Below are 15,736 nucleotides of genomic sequence, written 5' to 3'. Positions count from 1 at the left end.
TAGAATGGAAGCATTTTTCTATCTGGACTTCCAGATGGATACACACTTTCAGTCAAGTACTATTCCTTTCATTCTACATTAAGCCCTGTCCTTCAAAAAGCTGATTTAGGTCTCTCCTTTAAAAGTGTATCTGCAAGCTATTTCTCCTTTCTGTTGGTCATTCTGCCACAAAGGTTCTATTTTGGCTTGTGGACCATTTATTGTTTTTCACGAGAAAACATAGTTGGCAGGAAAAAGTCAATTTTGTTTTAAAATATCCATTACGTTAGTTTGCCCATCTTATCATAAGGAAGCCAGAAGTCATTCTTTTAGACAGAATCCTATAACACGGTGGTTTCCAAGCTCATCATTAGCTGACCTCATTACACAAGCCCAAATGTTTGATTTATCAGAGTGGGCTAGTAGAAGATGTTTGCTGTTAACTCAGACAATGTAACTCAGACAATTATTTCAATTTGCTTGTAGGTTATTTATCTCTACTGCCTAATAAATTCTACACAGAACTGCAAATGAGTTCTGTTTTGGCAGATGTAAATGGAGAGAAAAGAAAATAAGAGGTCATGAGTGAGCCAGACTTTGCTGTGTTTAAATTAAGTAATTAGTAAAGTCCACAATGACTCCATAGTTCTGACTAATATTGATTTAAACAAAGTTGTTCCCTTCTATTGTAGATGCAGTTATAAAAATCTATGTAAGTGATTCAAAGGGCAATTAGTTAAAATATTTTAACTAATTAACTATGTTTACTTTGAAATGTAGATAATTCTGAAAATCCATAGAATTTCTTACCCTGTCAGTTTTACCCTTTCTATTCTGCAAATTATAATATTTCTTCTGGGTGTCTAAAGAATATAAAACATGGCCTGGTTTCATTATCTTGTTTGTGCATTATAATCATAGCCAGTGACGAAACATTTGTGCAGAGTGTTTAACTGATGCTGCAGGATGAACCAGAAGTGCAAAATTAAACTTCCGCAGCACTTATCTTCATGATGAGTCTTTATAATAATGTAATGATTGATTTGTATAAAAAATAAATATTCACTCTTCACTAAATTATAAACTGTAAACCATCAATGGCATAAAGTGATGGGGTTTCCTAAAGTTCATGCAGGAATATTTACAAAGTACATGTTAGTCCAAACAGAAATTTTAATAAAGGGAATAATAGTAGAATATGGATAAATTTAAAGGGAGAAAGGGATGAATGAATGGACTTCATTTTCTAGCAGCTAGTATTTACAGTACGGCAGTCACGAAAAAGTCAAAATCCTCAATACTGTATTTATCTAAACTGGCTTAGCTCTGTATGTAATTGTATAGTACATCTAAATTAAATTCCTAGATTAGTTGTATTTAGGTAGCAATGGTATACCAGCACTTCACTTAGGTATGATATGGAAAGGAGGCACACATTTTTCTTCAAATTAATTACTGTAAATGTTATGTCTTTATTTTTCAGCTGTCACCTACAACAAAGGCACATACATACTGTGATAATGTTCCCAAATGGGGACATAATGATTGTCATTTACAACCAAGACCCCAGTTAGCTCAATTTCACTATATGTTGCAAGTTTTTTTCCAGCAGAGGGGGCCCTCACTCCAAATAAACTGCACTTGGAGCTGAGTGAGGAAAATCCACCAAATAACGCAGGACTGTAACATACTCTTCTGAGTGTGGTGATAAAGTTGAAGATGAATTCTAGAAAACTATTGCATCAAATGGACAGTCTCTTCATTTGAAAATGCAAAAGGCACTGGTAAATTAATGATGGGACTCCATGGGTAGATAACGTGATAGTTGGGCCTAATATTTGTGTGTTCACCACTTTCACATAGAATCGAGCACATGTGAGAATGTGAAAGCTTTAATAACTGCCTCTTTTTGGTGAGCCCGAAAGATGTAGAAAAAAAAGAGAGCACCCCAACGATGCATTATAAATAAACGTTTCAGTCAGGAGCAGAGCAAATAGATGTGATTTTAAAAAAGGCACACTGCAAAGATATATTAACAGCATCAGCAAAATTTCCATGCATTTACTGCAATGTATTTGTGCATCCTTCATCCCCTTTCTTAGGTTGGCACAGGACCAGGTGTTGGTTTCAATGTTAATATGGCATTTACTGGTGGCCTCGATCCGCCGATGGGAGACACAGAATATTTGACTGCTTTCAGGTAACATTCAATCCTTCCTTTCATAAAACCCATCTTGGCTGAAATCAGATCTTTCTGCCGTGAAATCTCTTCTTTTCTTGAACTTTTTTTTTCCTTTTAGTAAACTTAAAATAGGATTGCAATTGTTTGAGTGTTCTATGACTGAAAGCCAGTGCAAAGAAGGAAGAGATGGACATTCTTGGCCAGAGCAAGGTGCTGAATGACTAGCACTTACTTACTGCTCAGCAAAAGCTCTGCTGGTCTGGTATATAAAATTACAGTAAGCTTTAATGAATAAGCTCTTCTCTGGTTGGCTAAAACATACACATGCTCATTGTCATCAACAAGCCACTCTAGAGGGAGGTAGGCCCAGAAAAGCTTGTTGCCAAGTCATTCCAGATGGAAATTTTGAGATGCAGCTACCCTGAGGCATGAATTACCATTGCTGAGACAGTCACATTTTTGTTTTGTTTTTCTGGCCCAATCTGCTCTACTGCAGTTCCTTCTCTTGGTGTGGGAGAATGGCTCATGCAGCTCCCACAGTACTGGCACTACGGTACTTCCTCCCTGCTCTACCCATCTCATACAGCCAGAGATAGCAAGGGAATCTGAGAGCATAAAAGCTGTGTTAGTGCTTTTAGGGGAAAGGTCTGGGGGCAGAGAGAAGGAAGAATGGGCCAGGAGGTGTATGGGAGAACAGAGTGGAGGGATACCCCATGTGTTCACCATTTCAGGGGTGAGTGTCCCATCCTGTAGCATTGAGAATGATATTGCTGCTCTCTTGCTGATGTTTTGCTTTGTCTTATGCTGCAGACCTGTTCTCATCCAATATATAGAATCATAGAATCATAGAATATTAGAGTTGGAAGGGACCTCAGGAGGTCATCTAGTCCAACCCCCTGCTCAAAGCAGGACTAACCTCAGCTATATCATCCCAACCAGGGCTTTGTCAAGCCTCAGCTTAAAAACCTCTAAGGATGGAGATTCCACCACCTCCCTAGGTAACCTATTCCAGTGCTTCACCACCCTCCTAGTAAAAAACTTTTTCCTAATGTCCAACCTAGACCTCCCGCCCTGCAACTTGAGACCGTTGCTCCTTGTTCTGTCATCTGCCACCACCAAGAACAGCCTAGCCCCATCCTCCCTGGAGCCCCCTTTCAGGTAGTTAAAGGCCGCTATCAAATCCCCCCTCACTCTTCTCTTTTGCAGACTAAACAAGCCCAGTTCCCTCAGCCTCTCCTCATAAGTCCTATGCTCCAGCCCCCTAATCATTTTTGTTGCCGTCCGCTGCACTCTCTACAACTTGTCCACATCCTTTTTGTAGTGGGGGGCCCAAAACTGGACACAACATTCTAAATGCGGCCTCACCAATGCTGAATAGAGGGGAATAATCACTTCCCGTGACCTGCTGGCAATGCCCCTCCTAATGCAGCCCAATATGCCATTAGCCTTCTTGACAACCAGGGCACATTGCTGACTCATATCCAGCTTTTTATCCACCGTTACCCCCAGGTCCCTTTCTGCAGAGCTGCTGCCCAGTTGCTATGCTATGCTATGCTATGCTAGCATGCTATGCTATGCTTTTAGTTCTTAGCCATGTTTCACATTCTGATTTTTCACCTCAGAGGGGATAAGAGCAAAAAACCTGCTTCTTTAACCCAAATCTGTCCGAGGGATGTGAGTCAATGTGGCATCAGTCATGTTCATCCCCTGCCATTCAGATAAACCTAATGCATTCAGACTTCCATCTGGGTTGTTGAGACCGTGGCTGGATGAGATGGGGACATGGTGGAGAGAGGTGCTCTCCATAGCATCATCCTTTGCCAAGCCCATGGGGAGTCTCTTCACCAATTTAATGCTTCATGCCTTTGTTATGGAAAGTCCCTGGGGACATGCAAAATTGGGTCCCCATTGTGCTAGACAACGTATAAACATAGAAGACAGTCCCTGCCCCAAAGAGCTTACAGTATTCAAACCCCTTTGAATTGAGCCAGGTGAACTCTGAGATGGCTGAAATGCCATGGCTGGTGCCCTCCCCACAGTGGCTAGACAGACACGCAACCATATGATACGTTGGGATATCCGTGAATTTAAAGTCTCCTGAGTTTTCCATCTGCCTTTTGTTCTTGCATGGAAGTTCGTGAGCAGACTCTTCTTTTCCACTCTCCTCAGTCCCATCTTTACCCAGAACAACCATGTGAGAAATCAGAGAGATGTGCAATTCCACATGAATCAGCTGTGTTTGTGGGCCTGTACCTTGGCCATCTGTGAAAATGTCTCTTGTAACTCTCGGTCACCATGGGAGCACTGCAGGCTGCACTTGAGTCAGTAGCGTCAGACAGACAAGCAAAATGATTATATCCGCACAAGTCCTATGATACAACAGAAAATCACGGTTGCAGAATACTGTCACTAGATCAGGGCATCTGACTTTGAAAATAAGTCTCTCTCTACTGCTTTGGGTTTTTATGTAACTGTGGGAAGCAATTCTTTTGTAGAAACATTCTCTTCCATAGATGTTCTCTCTCTAATGTAGGTGGCTTTCTGGGGCATTCATTATGCTCTGTCTTACATTTTATAAAAGGGTTAAGACAGAACAAGACTGTGCTGTATGATAGAAAATGACTTGTCAGAGCCCTGACTGTATCATATTGTGGGAGGGGATATGCAGAACACTGGAGCTTTTTCAGTTGAGAGAATTTTTGTCTCGTTGCACCTTTCTGGGTCTGAATTGAAGATTTTCAATGGTGCTTTGTTGAGCTGCAAGAGGAAAGCTTCCAGTAGGATGATGCTATTTCACTCGTGCTTTAGAGCTAAGTGGAAGCCTGTAGTAATGCACTTTCCATTTGTGAATGTGGGTAGCATAGAAGGAAAGCTTAGCAGGTACTGTCAAAGCGATGTAATAACAGGTTGAAATGAGGACAACCAATTTTGACTAAAGTATTAGATAATATACTAGTAAATAGAGGAGTGTGTTAGTCAACACTTTCTTTCTCAGTATTCTTACAAGTTTCTTTCCTTGTGAAAATATGTGTAAATTAGTGATCTGCTCTTTGTAGTTTTCATCTTTCCCAGAGATCATTCTCTTTTCCCACACTTGCATCTTTCTACAATTATCAGTTGAAGTGGTTTTCTGACTTCAACTCAGGTTTAATGGACTTCTGGCAAATGCTCTGCATAATTTAGAGAGATGTAAACTTGCAAAGTGTTGAATGCAAATATCTGAAAATTTGTGAAAACAGATGGAATATCAGTTTCATGAAGTTCCATTGCATCTTTTCAATCGAGTGGGACCAATAGCATTATTTCTTTTATTTGTTGTGTACACATTTTTATCTCCTAAAAAATATTAATGTATTTTACAGAAAAAATAGGGATTTAACTCTAACAGGTTCTTTGAAAGATTACAAATAATGTATACAATTTACAATAATTTTTAATAAGTAATTATTTGTCTTCCTGTTTTCCTCCACTTACAGGAAAACAATGTTTATATACTATTATCCAAAGTGGAGAACTGTTTATCCTAGCAGTGAACAAGACTGATCTTTTTATTCTAGGAAAAACCTGTAGCCCAGAGCAGAATAGCAAATTGCTATTCCATTTTAATTGAATTTCAAGGCTGTTGGAAAATTGTTCAGAACAGCCTTAAAAAAAAGAATGTAACCAACCGTTGCTTAATTGATGCTGACACTTATTACCCAGAGAATACAGCTATTCAGAGCACATACACCAAACATGGTCTTGGCCGTAGTTTTGCATGTACTGTTGCGAGGAAGTTTACTTGCCCAACCAGTCTTATACATAGTAACTCTAGCCATATAGACACATGCACACACCTTCATCCTATAAATTAAGTTGGAAACCTTTTTAATCTTATGCCAAGTTGCTTCATGATAATACATTATCAAGTGACCTTTTTAAATCTTAACCAGCTTCTTTGAAAAACATTTTTCCTGAATCTTTTTTATTGATTTTAATGTACAATAATGCTTTGAAGTTTAAAATTTATAGTCCCCTGGGAGTTAGAAAATAGAAGGGAATGGGTTATATATCCTTCTTTTCTTTCTTTCTTTCTTTTTTTTTTTTTTTTTTTTTGTGAACCCCATGAGACAAAACACGCCTTTAAGGCAGCACCTTGTTGTTCTGACCCATCGAATGTCACGTTGCATTTGCAGGGGATCAAACCTAAGATGAAAAAAAGATAAGAAAATTGGCCCTAATGAAATCCAGAAGCAGCAGGCACTTTCACCATGAACTTGGAAACTCACGGCAGTGAACTGAACTTTAATTCAAACCAGTCCAAATGCCAAACTGTGAGGCTTTGAAGTTTGTAGAGGAATCAGTGGAAATCCTTTGAGCTAGGCAGAGATACTGATATACTATTTTTTTACTTTAACTCATAATATTCTTGGCTACACAGTGTGTAGAATAGAAAGCTACCTTTCTATGTAAAAATCTGAGGAAGAAAAATGTGCTACACTGGTCAAGATTTTAAAGGTCATGACTGATGCACGGTGTTGATAAAAGCATGCATTTGAATGAAATAGCAATTGGGATAGCTGGCTTCATAAAGTAATCTCCTTATGATTAAACAAATTATGACAAATTAAATTCCTACTTTTCTTCAGATTCAAAATCCATTTCAAATAGCACCATTTTTCTAGTTCCAAAGGGAAATTAATAATTTAGGGTTAGCATTTTCTATTGATCATTATACCAATTGCCAAATAAACAAAACATTGTTTAATCTAAAAGTTTGTGTTAGACAGACGTGTCAAGACATTTTAATACCGTGGAGAGTGCATACATTTAGTAATTGGGTTTGAGTTGTTTTGAAAGCAAGAGCAAGAGTTAAAAATGGCAGAACAGTTTTATCCTGAGCTGTGCCATTTGTACTATCCACAACTGATGGCTGTAATCACAGACTGCTTAGAATATGAGTAAATTTCGCTTTGTTCAGAAGTTGGGGTGATATCATTATTGATAAATTTCAGAAGAGATCACTTCAGCCACCAATGGACTTTCCATCTGATAGAACTGATTTGGCGTTTCTCTGCAGGTTTGGCCCTGTTCCATGATGATATAATGATGGCATGCTTACTTAAAACAGCATAACATAATTTAACTAACGATTTACTGCACTAACGTTCCATGGCTGAGCTAACCACCGAAGTATTTGTCCAATACAGATTTCGTATATTATGAGGAAGTGTATTCAACGCTGATGTATAAAATGTATGGCATATAATTAAAAGAATTTCTTAAATTATCAAAATGTTGTTGGAATCCGTTGTTACATAGTTATAGAAACAAACCGTTGTAAAATTCAGTCTGTAGTTTTTCCAGTGTCGTTTCCTAACTTTTTTTATAAGAGAAAATAATGTTGCTGTTCCGAAACGCTCATAACATTTTAAAAGGTTATGTTTAGTTACAGTACACAAAACTTGGCAAGGAAAATCTTAGTAAAAATGTGAATATTGTGTTCAGGTGCTTATTACAAGGCTAGAACAATTACCGTTGACACATGAAACAAGATTTTTCTAGCACACATTATCATTGTTAGAATGTATCCACTGTGGAGCGCTAGCAGTTATGTTGTCTTATCTTTGGTTTACCTTGGCTATGTGACAGTGATCTCCTGAACCATTAATATTCTATGCATGATTTTGTTTTAATGTTGTTTACCTTTTTATTTAAATTATAAGTCAAGTTAATATTGTAGATTGGAATATTTGTCCTTGTTCTGGATTTCTTAGACCATGGACATATCATAGAAAACAGTTTTTTTAAACCCTCTGTTTATGCACAAAATGTATACGAGAGGTATGCAGAAATGTACTTTTTTCTTACTTCTAAAACTTTTTCCATGGAAATGTCATCTTTGCATTTTAGATTTTGGGTGCTCTGCCTACTTATTTCTTAACTAAATTCCTAAACATATTTAGCATAGAAAATTACTATGGAGGTGATTACAGCTACAAACAGAGGGCATGATTTCCGGCGAGAAATTAGCAGCTGGTGTAGATGATGATTTGTTACAGGATGCCAATAGTAGGAGAAATGTTTCCAAATAAAATAGAATGATATGCATCATTTTCCAGCAGGCCTCAATAGCTCTATAGATTTTAGAATGGTTCACCAGATAGAAAATTTTAAGTGTTCTTTTCAATGAATTGTACAGTCTGCCTGTGTTTTAATATATGGGGTGGGTGCTAATAGATTAAATCTATTTACTTCTGCAATTTTTTAATCAAAATGAAAGAAATTTTCTAATTTTCAAATTAAACATTGGTGAAATTAATTGCAGATTTACTACAGTGAATCTTTACTGCATAACTGTTCATCTTAGTTGTGATTGTTTTAAAATTAACTGAAAAGGTTTAAGAAAGAAGAATGTTGCTTAAAAGTGTAATTAGTTCTTGTGATTTATATAATCTACAACATTTGAAATAATAAGTAGGGTCCTAAGCATTTTGTGTTGCAAACCTCTTAGTTCTTCTGACAATCACAGGGGCCACCACACACGGACTGAAAGAGTCAGTTCCATATAAAACTGTTGTAGTTATTCCCCATAACTACATAACCCCATAACAAAGGTCTACGGCCTGTGCAAAATGCACCCTTTTGTCTCATGCCCACCTGACTCCTTGGGTCCAAGCTCTGGTAGCTATCCAAGTCTCCACCAGAGCTACAACATTCACACTGCTATATTTTAGCGCTCTAGCTTGAGTCCTGTTAGTATGAGTCTGTCTACCCTGGCTGAGAGGCTCGCTACTAGCTGCAGTGTAGACATACATAGAGTACAGTCCGAAACCATGTGGATGGTGCCATAGGCCCTGACCCTTCAGTTAGATCAATGTGAATAGAGTCCTGTGCCCTTGCTGACACACTGGGACTGTGCCTGAATTCCAGCGTATGCCTGCTTAGATCCAGTTGTAGGAGCAAGGCAATATTTTAGACCTCTTGTTTGTCACGCTATTCGTGTCTTACTTCAAATCAAATTGTAAGCTTTTGGAGCAGAGATTGTGTCTTCCTATATGTTTATCCAGCAGCAAGCACAATTGCACCCAATCCTGTTTACCGTCTTTGGGCACTACTATAATACAGGGAGTAAAAAATATTTAAAAAGCAGATGACCTGAGGTTTGGGCCTGAGGCACAAATCAAGAAAGAAAAGAATTCAGATCTGGATTCCAATACACTGAAATCTCACGCACTGTGTTCCATGGAATTTTAATCACAGGTTTCAGCAAGCATCTTTATCTTAGAGTTCTCCGGTTATTTAAATCTTGGGCTTTTTCTCATGAGATTTCAGCTGCGTGAGAGTGGGAAATCTACCTGCTCTAAATTTTGGATCAGCCTAGAACCAAAACTGGAGGGAGAGGGAGGCTTAGATCTCACAATTTGCAGCCAAACCCTGCCGTCAGATTTGACAGACTCATGGTTCTGTTTCTGGCCCAACTCTAGTTGCCCTGATTGCCCTGGCCAGAAGGTCTGCGGCTCAGATTTCTCAGTCTTTTGGGGGCCTAATCATCATCTGATATGTTATTTCAAATATTGAGCAGCACTAATTGCATTTTGAAACAATTAAATATATTCAATAGTTGCCATTTAAAAAAATCTTACCTCTGTTAACTGTATTGTAATGGCTAGTAAATGTTTCTCCTTTTTTAAATAGAGGGGCAACTGCGGGGATCTCAGATACAAGTGTGTTATAACTATTGGCAAATGCTGACTTTTTAACCACGGTGCTTCCTCTCTTCGATTTGTTCACATAAGTTTCAAGCTCTTAATTGTCAGAAAACTCTTAGAAGTTTATATGAGTATATGTATTTTTCATGCCACTAGAGGGTATCTTTTAATTTTGGTCATGTCTGCGTGAGATTGCTGAATGCCACTGCTGATGTGAGTAAGATGTGCGTATTACTTACATGAAATTTGCTGCTATTTCGTATTACTCAAATATGCTAACATTTGGAAATCAACAGGATGGAGTATTCCATGATGCATAAAATGAAAAGAATTGTCGATCACTGGTCATGTCAACTGTTTGTATTGGCATGTTCAAAACTATAATATTACCCAACTCAAAGTTGATTTTGGTTTTCGCTTTGATTGGAGTTGGGGTGATACCATACAGCAGGCATGGATACTAGCAACTCTCGCAATATTGTAACCTAGTTCTGAAAAAATCTGATGATTTTAGCAGTTTTCTTTTGGCTAGAAACTAAATAGCTCAGCAATACTTCAAAGCATAGAAAAAAACTTTGCCACATGCACTTGCTTCGAAACTGCTGCTTAAGTTCTTTGTGAATTAGGTGGTTTTTACTTAGAATGTCTGTGGGTTTCACTAAAGATTTTGTTGGCTTTAAAGTCATAAGCAAAAAGTCCCACTTTGTCTTTATTAAATAATAACGTGTCTGGAGGAAGTCTATATGGGAATAAATTCATGGGGGAAAAAATTAAAATCTAGTCTTTCTGGAGTTATGACAACAGTTAAAAGCCCTCTGCAGTATAGCAAACAGCAGTTTCAGTCAAATTAGGACAACCACTACGGAGAATTTTTATTTTTTCTGACAAGGCAAGGAAAATGAAGTAGTTCCTTCTGTATGTCTCTACAGCAGTGCTGATGGGTCACCAGTAATAATGCAGGAGATCCTTAGATTACCGTGACAATCTTATATGAGAAAATGAAACCAAAAGACTTTTCAGACCACACATTACTCGGGTTTTTTTTCTTCCACCATTCTGAAACTTTTTATTTTTCCCTGCGCAAGAATGCCACATGTTTGGATTGTCTGGATCAGCTTTAGTGACCTAACCCCCGTTTTAGCTGATGTACATTGGGATTCTCTTTGACACAGCAGACGTTGTTTAAAGACCTGTGAAAATCACACACCACTTGACATCCATTCATGTTGCTAGCTTGCAGTATATACTTCTAATACAGTAATACTTTAGAAGTGCTTGGTGCTGCCCAAAAGCTTCCAGGAAACTAATATAGGTGCATTGAACCACTCCCTGTGTGTGCATATTTTGAAGAGAGTTTTAACGTTTATTTTACACAATGCAAAATCACATGCTTGGCTATTGAGGGGTTTGCTAAGTAGGAGATGTGAGATGAGGTTGCTGTGGATGTTCATGTTGACTTCACTAGTGATTTCCATGAATTTTTGGGATTGTCTTAATAGGAAAGTCCCTGAAGCAACCTGAACTCCAAGTTAACAGACTTTTCTAGATGAGTACAGATAGAGGAAAATTCTATTACAATAACATATGGCCTTTATGCCATGCACAATATCAAAAAATATGGTTCCAGAGTATTGGGCCAGGGCAGGTCTGAAGTAGAAAAGTTAACCCTAGCTGCTTGGGAAACTAGTTTCTCAGCAATATCACAGAAAGTAAATAATATCACAGAAAGTAAATAAATCATCTTTTGGAGATGAGACACAAATACGTCCTGTGTACAAATTATTTTACAAATCCAAAGCTGGGCACATGTGTGAATTACTGCAACACATGCTTTATAAAAAAAAAAAAAAAGTAAACATCGCTAGTGTGCACTGGAAATGGTTAGAAACCAGAAGTAGAAGGTACTGCCATTTCCAGTTTAAGTGACATTAGATTTCAGAAAGGTGGAATGTCATTGCCCAGTTTCCCATAGGCATTCCAGGAGTGTCTGGGATTCTTTAGTTATCATAGCAATTGTTACATCTCATCAGAAAATAGGAGCAGTCACTAAAAAATCCTACTTTATGTAAAGGAATGTGAGTTTTGTATCTCCTTCCTCTTCCGCCATTCATTTCACTTAACAAGTGACAGTCTGGTTGCGTGCAAGCATGCGAGACAGTTGCGTGTGGTGCGCGCACGCTCATATACTGATCACAAAGTGAGTTTACCATCATACTGAACCATTTACAAAGGCATTCATCCAAGAATACTTTCTGGAAGCTTTCCTAGTCATGGGATTTTGTGTGTCTGAAACATTTTTATTGAGGCAGCTTTGGTTCTCTATTTTAAAATGGCATATTTTCAGTTCTGCAATGCCTGTAATAGCGAGATTGGCATAAACTGCAATTTTTTATTCCCTATTCGACAGTCTGTTTTGCCTAGTTTGCATTATGACAATTTGGTGTTTACAACTTAGAGTATATTTTGAGCAGGAACTAATCTTGGGTAGATTGGGGGGAGGGGAGATAAACTAATATGATAGTACCTTTGTACAAACAACAATACTAAGATTAGTGTCTGGCACTTAAACACTTGCAGATAAATACCCTCCATATGCCATTTTAGTTTTGTTTCTTGTTCCTGTCTGACATTGTGCCCCCTTTAAAATGGATTAAGTTGCTTTGTGTCTGTATAAAAATAGGCAAATGACTTTTTTTTTTTTAATTTCAGCAATATTAAAGCTTCCTTTTGGTCTCTAGTGTATTTATGGACCACTTGTTTATGGTAACAGACATTATTGCCAGCTTTCAATCACTTTCTCTATTACTAGTTGAGTGGTGGGTTATATAAAGGATAAGACTGACATTGTGGTTTTCCTCCTCCCCTCCCAGCCACACATCGCTCTACACTGGAGAGTGTTTGTGGCATTATGACATTGTGCCAGCCTTTAATTATGGTTGATGAAAACTGCAGGATGGAAAAAATAAGTGCTTTGGCATATGCTGGAGAAGCAACATTGCTGCATCTAGGGAGACAAATGCCACACAATGAGGTCATTAAATGATGGCTTTTCCAGTTAATTACAGTTTCTGCCAGCTTACACTACCTTTCCCCTGTCATCTCCCTATCTAACTTGACCTCTAGTACAGAAAGAACAAGAGGTCTGAGGTGACCAGAGCCAGTCAGACCTGGAAATCTAAAGGTTATAGCATGGTCTGCTCTTTCCCTATTCAGATTGTCATAATATTAGTGGTTGTAATAATCACCTCTACTGAATAAGCAACATTACAAACTGTTGTTGACTTTAAAACTGCATGATATATTCCCGTGTGTTCTGTTAATCAGTTCCTAGTGTTCTCCTAGTGTGAGAAGAGAAAAAAGGAAGTGAGCTTTGCTAACTTCAAAAATAGTGCAATTTATGAGTTTGCTCAAGATGATCTCAATGTTCCTCGGTTCATTCAAGAACCAGACAAAGTAATCTGTCTGCCATTGTTACATTTTTGTTGCAGAACGGTAGTAATGCCAATTGCCAATGAATTTGCCCCAGATGTTGTGCTGGTGTCATCTGGTTTTGATGCAGTGGAAGGGCATCCCACACCACTTGGAGGATATAATCTCTCAGCAAAATGTAAGTTGCGGCTTTACAAAGGGGCAGATCCTAAATTGGTGTAAATTGCAATTGCCCCACTGACATCAGTGGAGCTGTTAGAGTTTACACTGAGGTTCTGTCCCTTGATCTTTAAATATAAACCTTTTCAGAAATCTGTTTATACCTTTGTTGTTTCACTGTGTAGTAATTTCAGGCCACCTAAAGTAATAACATGAAAAATTCTTCTTCTGTTGGTCCATTGGTGCATCTTATTCTATTAAAATACCATTTATTCTTGGTTCTAAACAGAGAAAAGGATACTTGCTAAATAACAGCATGTGAAGTTTCTCTCATTCAGAAATGAAGAAAAACAAAATGCCAAAAGTGAGCAGAGCATATTTAGATGTCCATTCTTTCCTCCCATTGTAAACAATTCAGATTGAAGATTTTACTCTCTATCTTGTCAAAAGGTTATGTAATTCAGATATCATTCTTTTTCCTGTGGCTCCATAATGTGCATTGCATGGACGCAGAGACAAATGCTTTTCTCAGTTATGCTTGTGTAAATTTGGACTCTTTATATGTAATCCAGCAGAGAACAGAATTTGACCCAGAGTCTCAGAATCAGAAGGAATTTTTAGGGTTTTGATGTCTGTTAGAAAGGTGATTATATAAGATACTTATTGAAGATTATCTAAGCCGTGACTTTAATAAAAAGATTTAAGTGAAATTGAAAATCTGTATGAGACAAAGTTATTTAAAGGTATCCACAAACACATTGTAAATGGTGATATCTTGTTTGCCTTTTTGTTGAATTTCTCTAATTTTATACTACCCTCGTAATATGTAGAAATGAACTAAGGGGAATTGAATTGTAGTTCATAGAATCATAGAAAATCATAGAATCATAGAGTTGGAAGGGACCTCAGGAGGTCATCTAGTCCAACCCCCTGCTCAAAGCAGGACTAACCTCAGTTAAATAATCCCAGCGAGGTTTTTGTCAAGCCGCAGCTTAAAAACCTCTAAAGATGGAGATTCCATCACCTCCCTAGGTAACCCATTCCAGTGCTTCACCACCCTCCTAGTGAAAAACTTTTTCATAATATCCAACTTAGACCTTATCCATTGCAACTTGAGACCATTGCTCCTTGTTCTGTCATCTGCCACCACTGAGAACAGCCTAGCTCCATCCTCCCTGGAACCCCCTTTCAAGTCGTTAAAGGCTGCTATCAAATCCCCCCTCATTCTTCTCTTCTGCATACTAAACAAGCCTAGTTCCCTCAGCCTCTCCTCATAAGTCTTGTGCTCCAGCCCCCTAATCATTTTTGTTGCCCTCCGCTGCACTCTCTACAACTTGTCCACATCCTTTTTGTAGTGGGGGGCCAAAAACTGGAAACAATACTCCAAGTGCGGCCTCACCAATGCCGAATAGAGAGGAATAATCACTTCCCGTGATCTTCTGGCAATGCTTCTCCTAATGCAGCCCAATATGCTATTAGCCTTCTTGGCAACCAGGGCACACTGCTGACTCATATCCAGCTTCTTATCCACTGTTACCCCTAGGTCATTTTCTGCAGAACTGCTGCCTAGCTCTTTGGTCCCCATTCTGTAGCTGTGCATGGGATTCTTCCGTCCTGCGTGCAGGACTCTGCACTTGTCCTTGTTGAACCTCATCAGATTTCTTTTGGCCTAATTCTCCAGTTTGTTTAGGTCCTTCTGTATCCTATCCCTACCTTCCAGGGTATTTACCACTCCCCCTAGCTTAGTGTCATCTGCAAACGTGCTGAGGGTGCAATCTACCCCATCCTCCAGATCATTAATGAAGATATTGAACAAAACCGGCCCCAGGACCGACCCCTGGGGCACTCCGCTTGTGACCGGCTGCCAGCTAGACATGGTTGGTTCAGTCAGTGGGTTATGTCCCAAAGCTGTTAATTGATACGGTTGTTGTAGTTGTAAAGGTGCTTGGGAGACTTATTGCGAACTAGAGAAGTCTAAAGGAGGAGATAAAGCATTGGGGTTTTTTTCCAGATTCTGAATGTGTCATTAAATCCTCGTGGTTTATGGGTTTGGGTTTTTTTTAAAGTAGAATTAAATATACTGTGTGTCAAATGATCAAAGCCCAGGTGCCGCAGAGATTTTTATAGCATGTTGTATATGTGAAGAAGCTGCTATTGAGTATTAGACGTCAGATACCTGTGGAAGATTGTAATCCAGTTTTTTTCACAAATGAAAGCACAAGCCCCAGGTGGTTGGGTTTTTTTCTCTGTCTCCTGTATGGCTTGATTCTGGAGAGCACATGATATTATATATAAT

At 38.5% G+C, this 15,736-nt stretch overlaps 1 protein-coding gene across 3 annotated transcripts in view; it reads left to right on the top strand.

Moving 5' to 3' along the window:
• Positions 1–15,736, top strand: part of HDAC4 (histone deacetylase 4) — a 403,085-nt gene that overhangs the window by 366,475 nt on the left and 20,874 nt on the right. For 2 of the 3 annotated variants that reach the window (XM_067548627.1, XM_067548626.1), the window contains exons 22-23: positions 2,082–2,179; positions 13,341–13,459. In XM_067548627.1, coding sequence (XP_067404728.1) covers positions 2,082–2,179; positions 13,341–13,459 — 217 coding nt within the window. Of the gene's footprint in view, positions 1–2,081; positions 2,180–7,220; positions 7,398–13,340; positions 13,460–15,736 lie in introns of those variants that run through there. The other variant, XM_067548628.1, reaches the window with a different exon arrangement.

The sequence above is a fragment of the Emydura macquarii genome, unplaced genomic scaffold, assembly GCF_026122565.2.
Source record: "Emydura macquarii macquarii isolate MOO-44397 ecotype Brisbane River unplaced genomic scaffold, CSIRO-AGI_Emac_v2 contig_1253, whole genome shotgun sequence".
Lineage (NCBI taxonomy): Eukaryota > Metazoa > Chordata > Testudines > Chelidae > Emydura > Emydura macquarii.
This window is presented reverse-complemented; position numbering and strand designations above follow the sequence as displayed.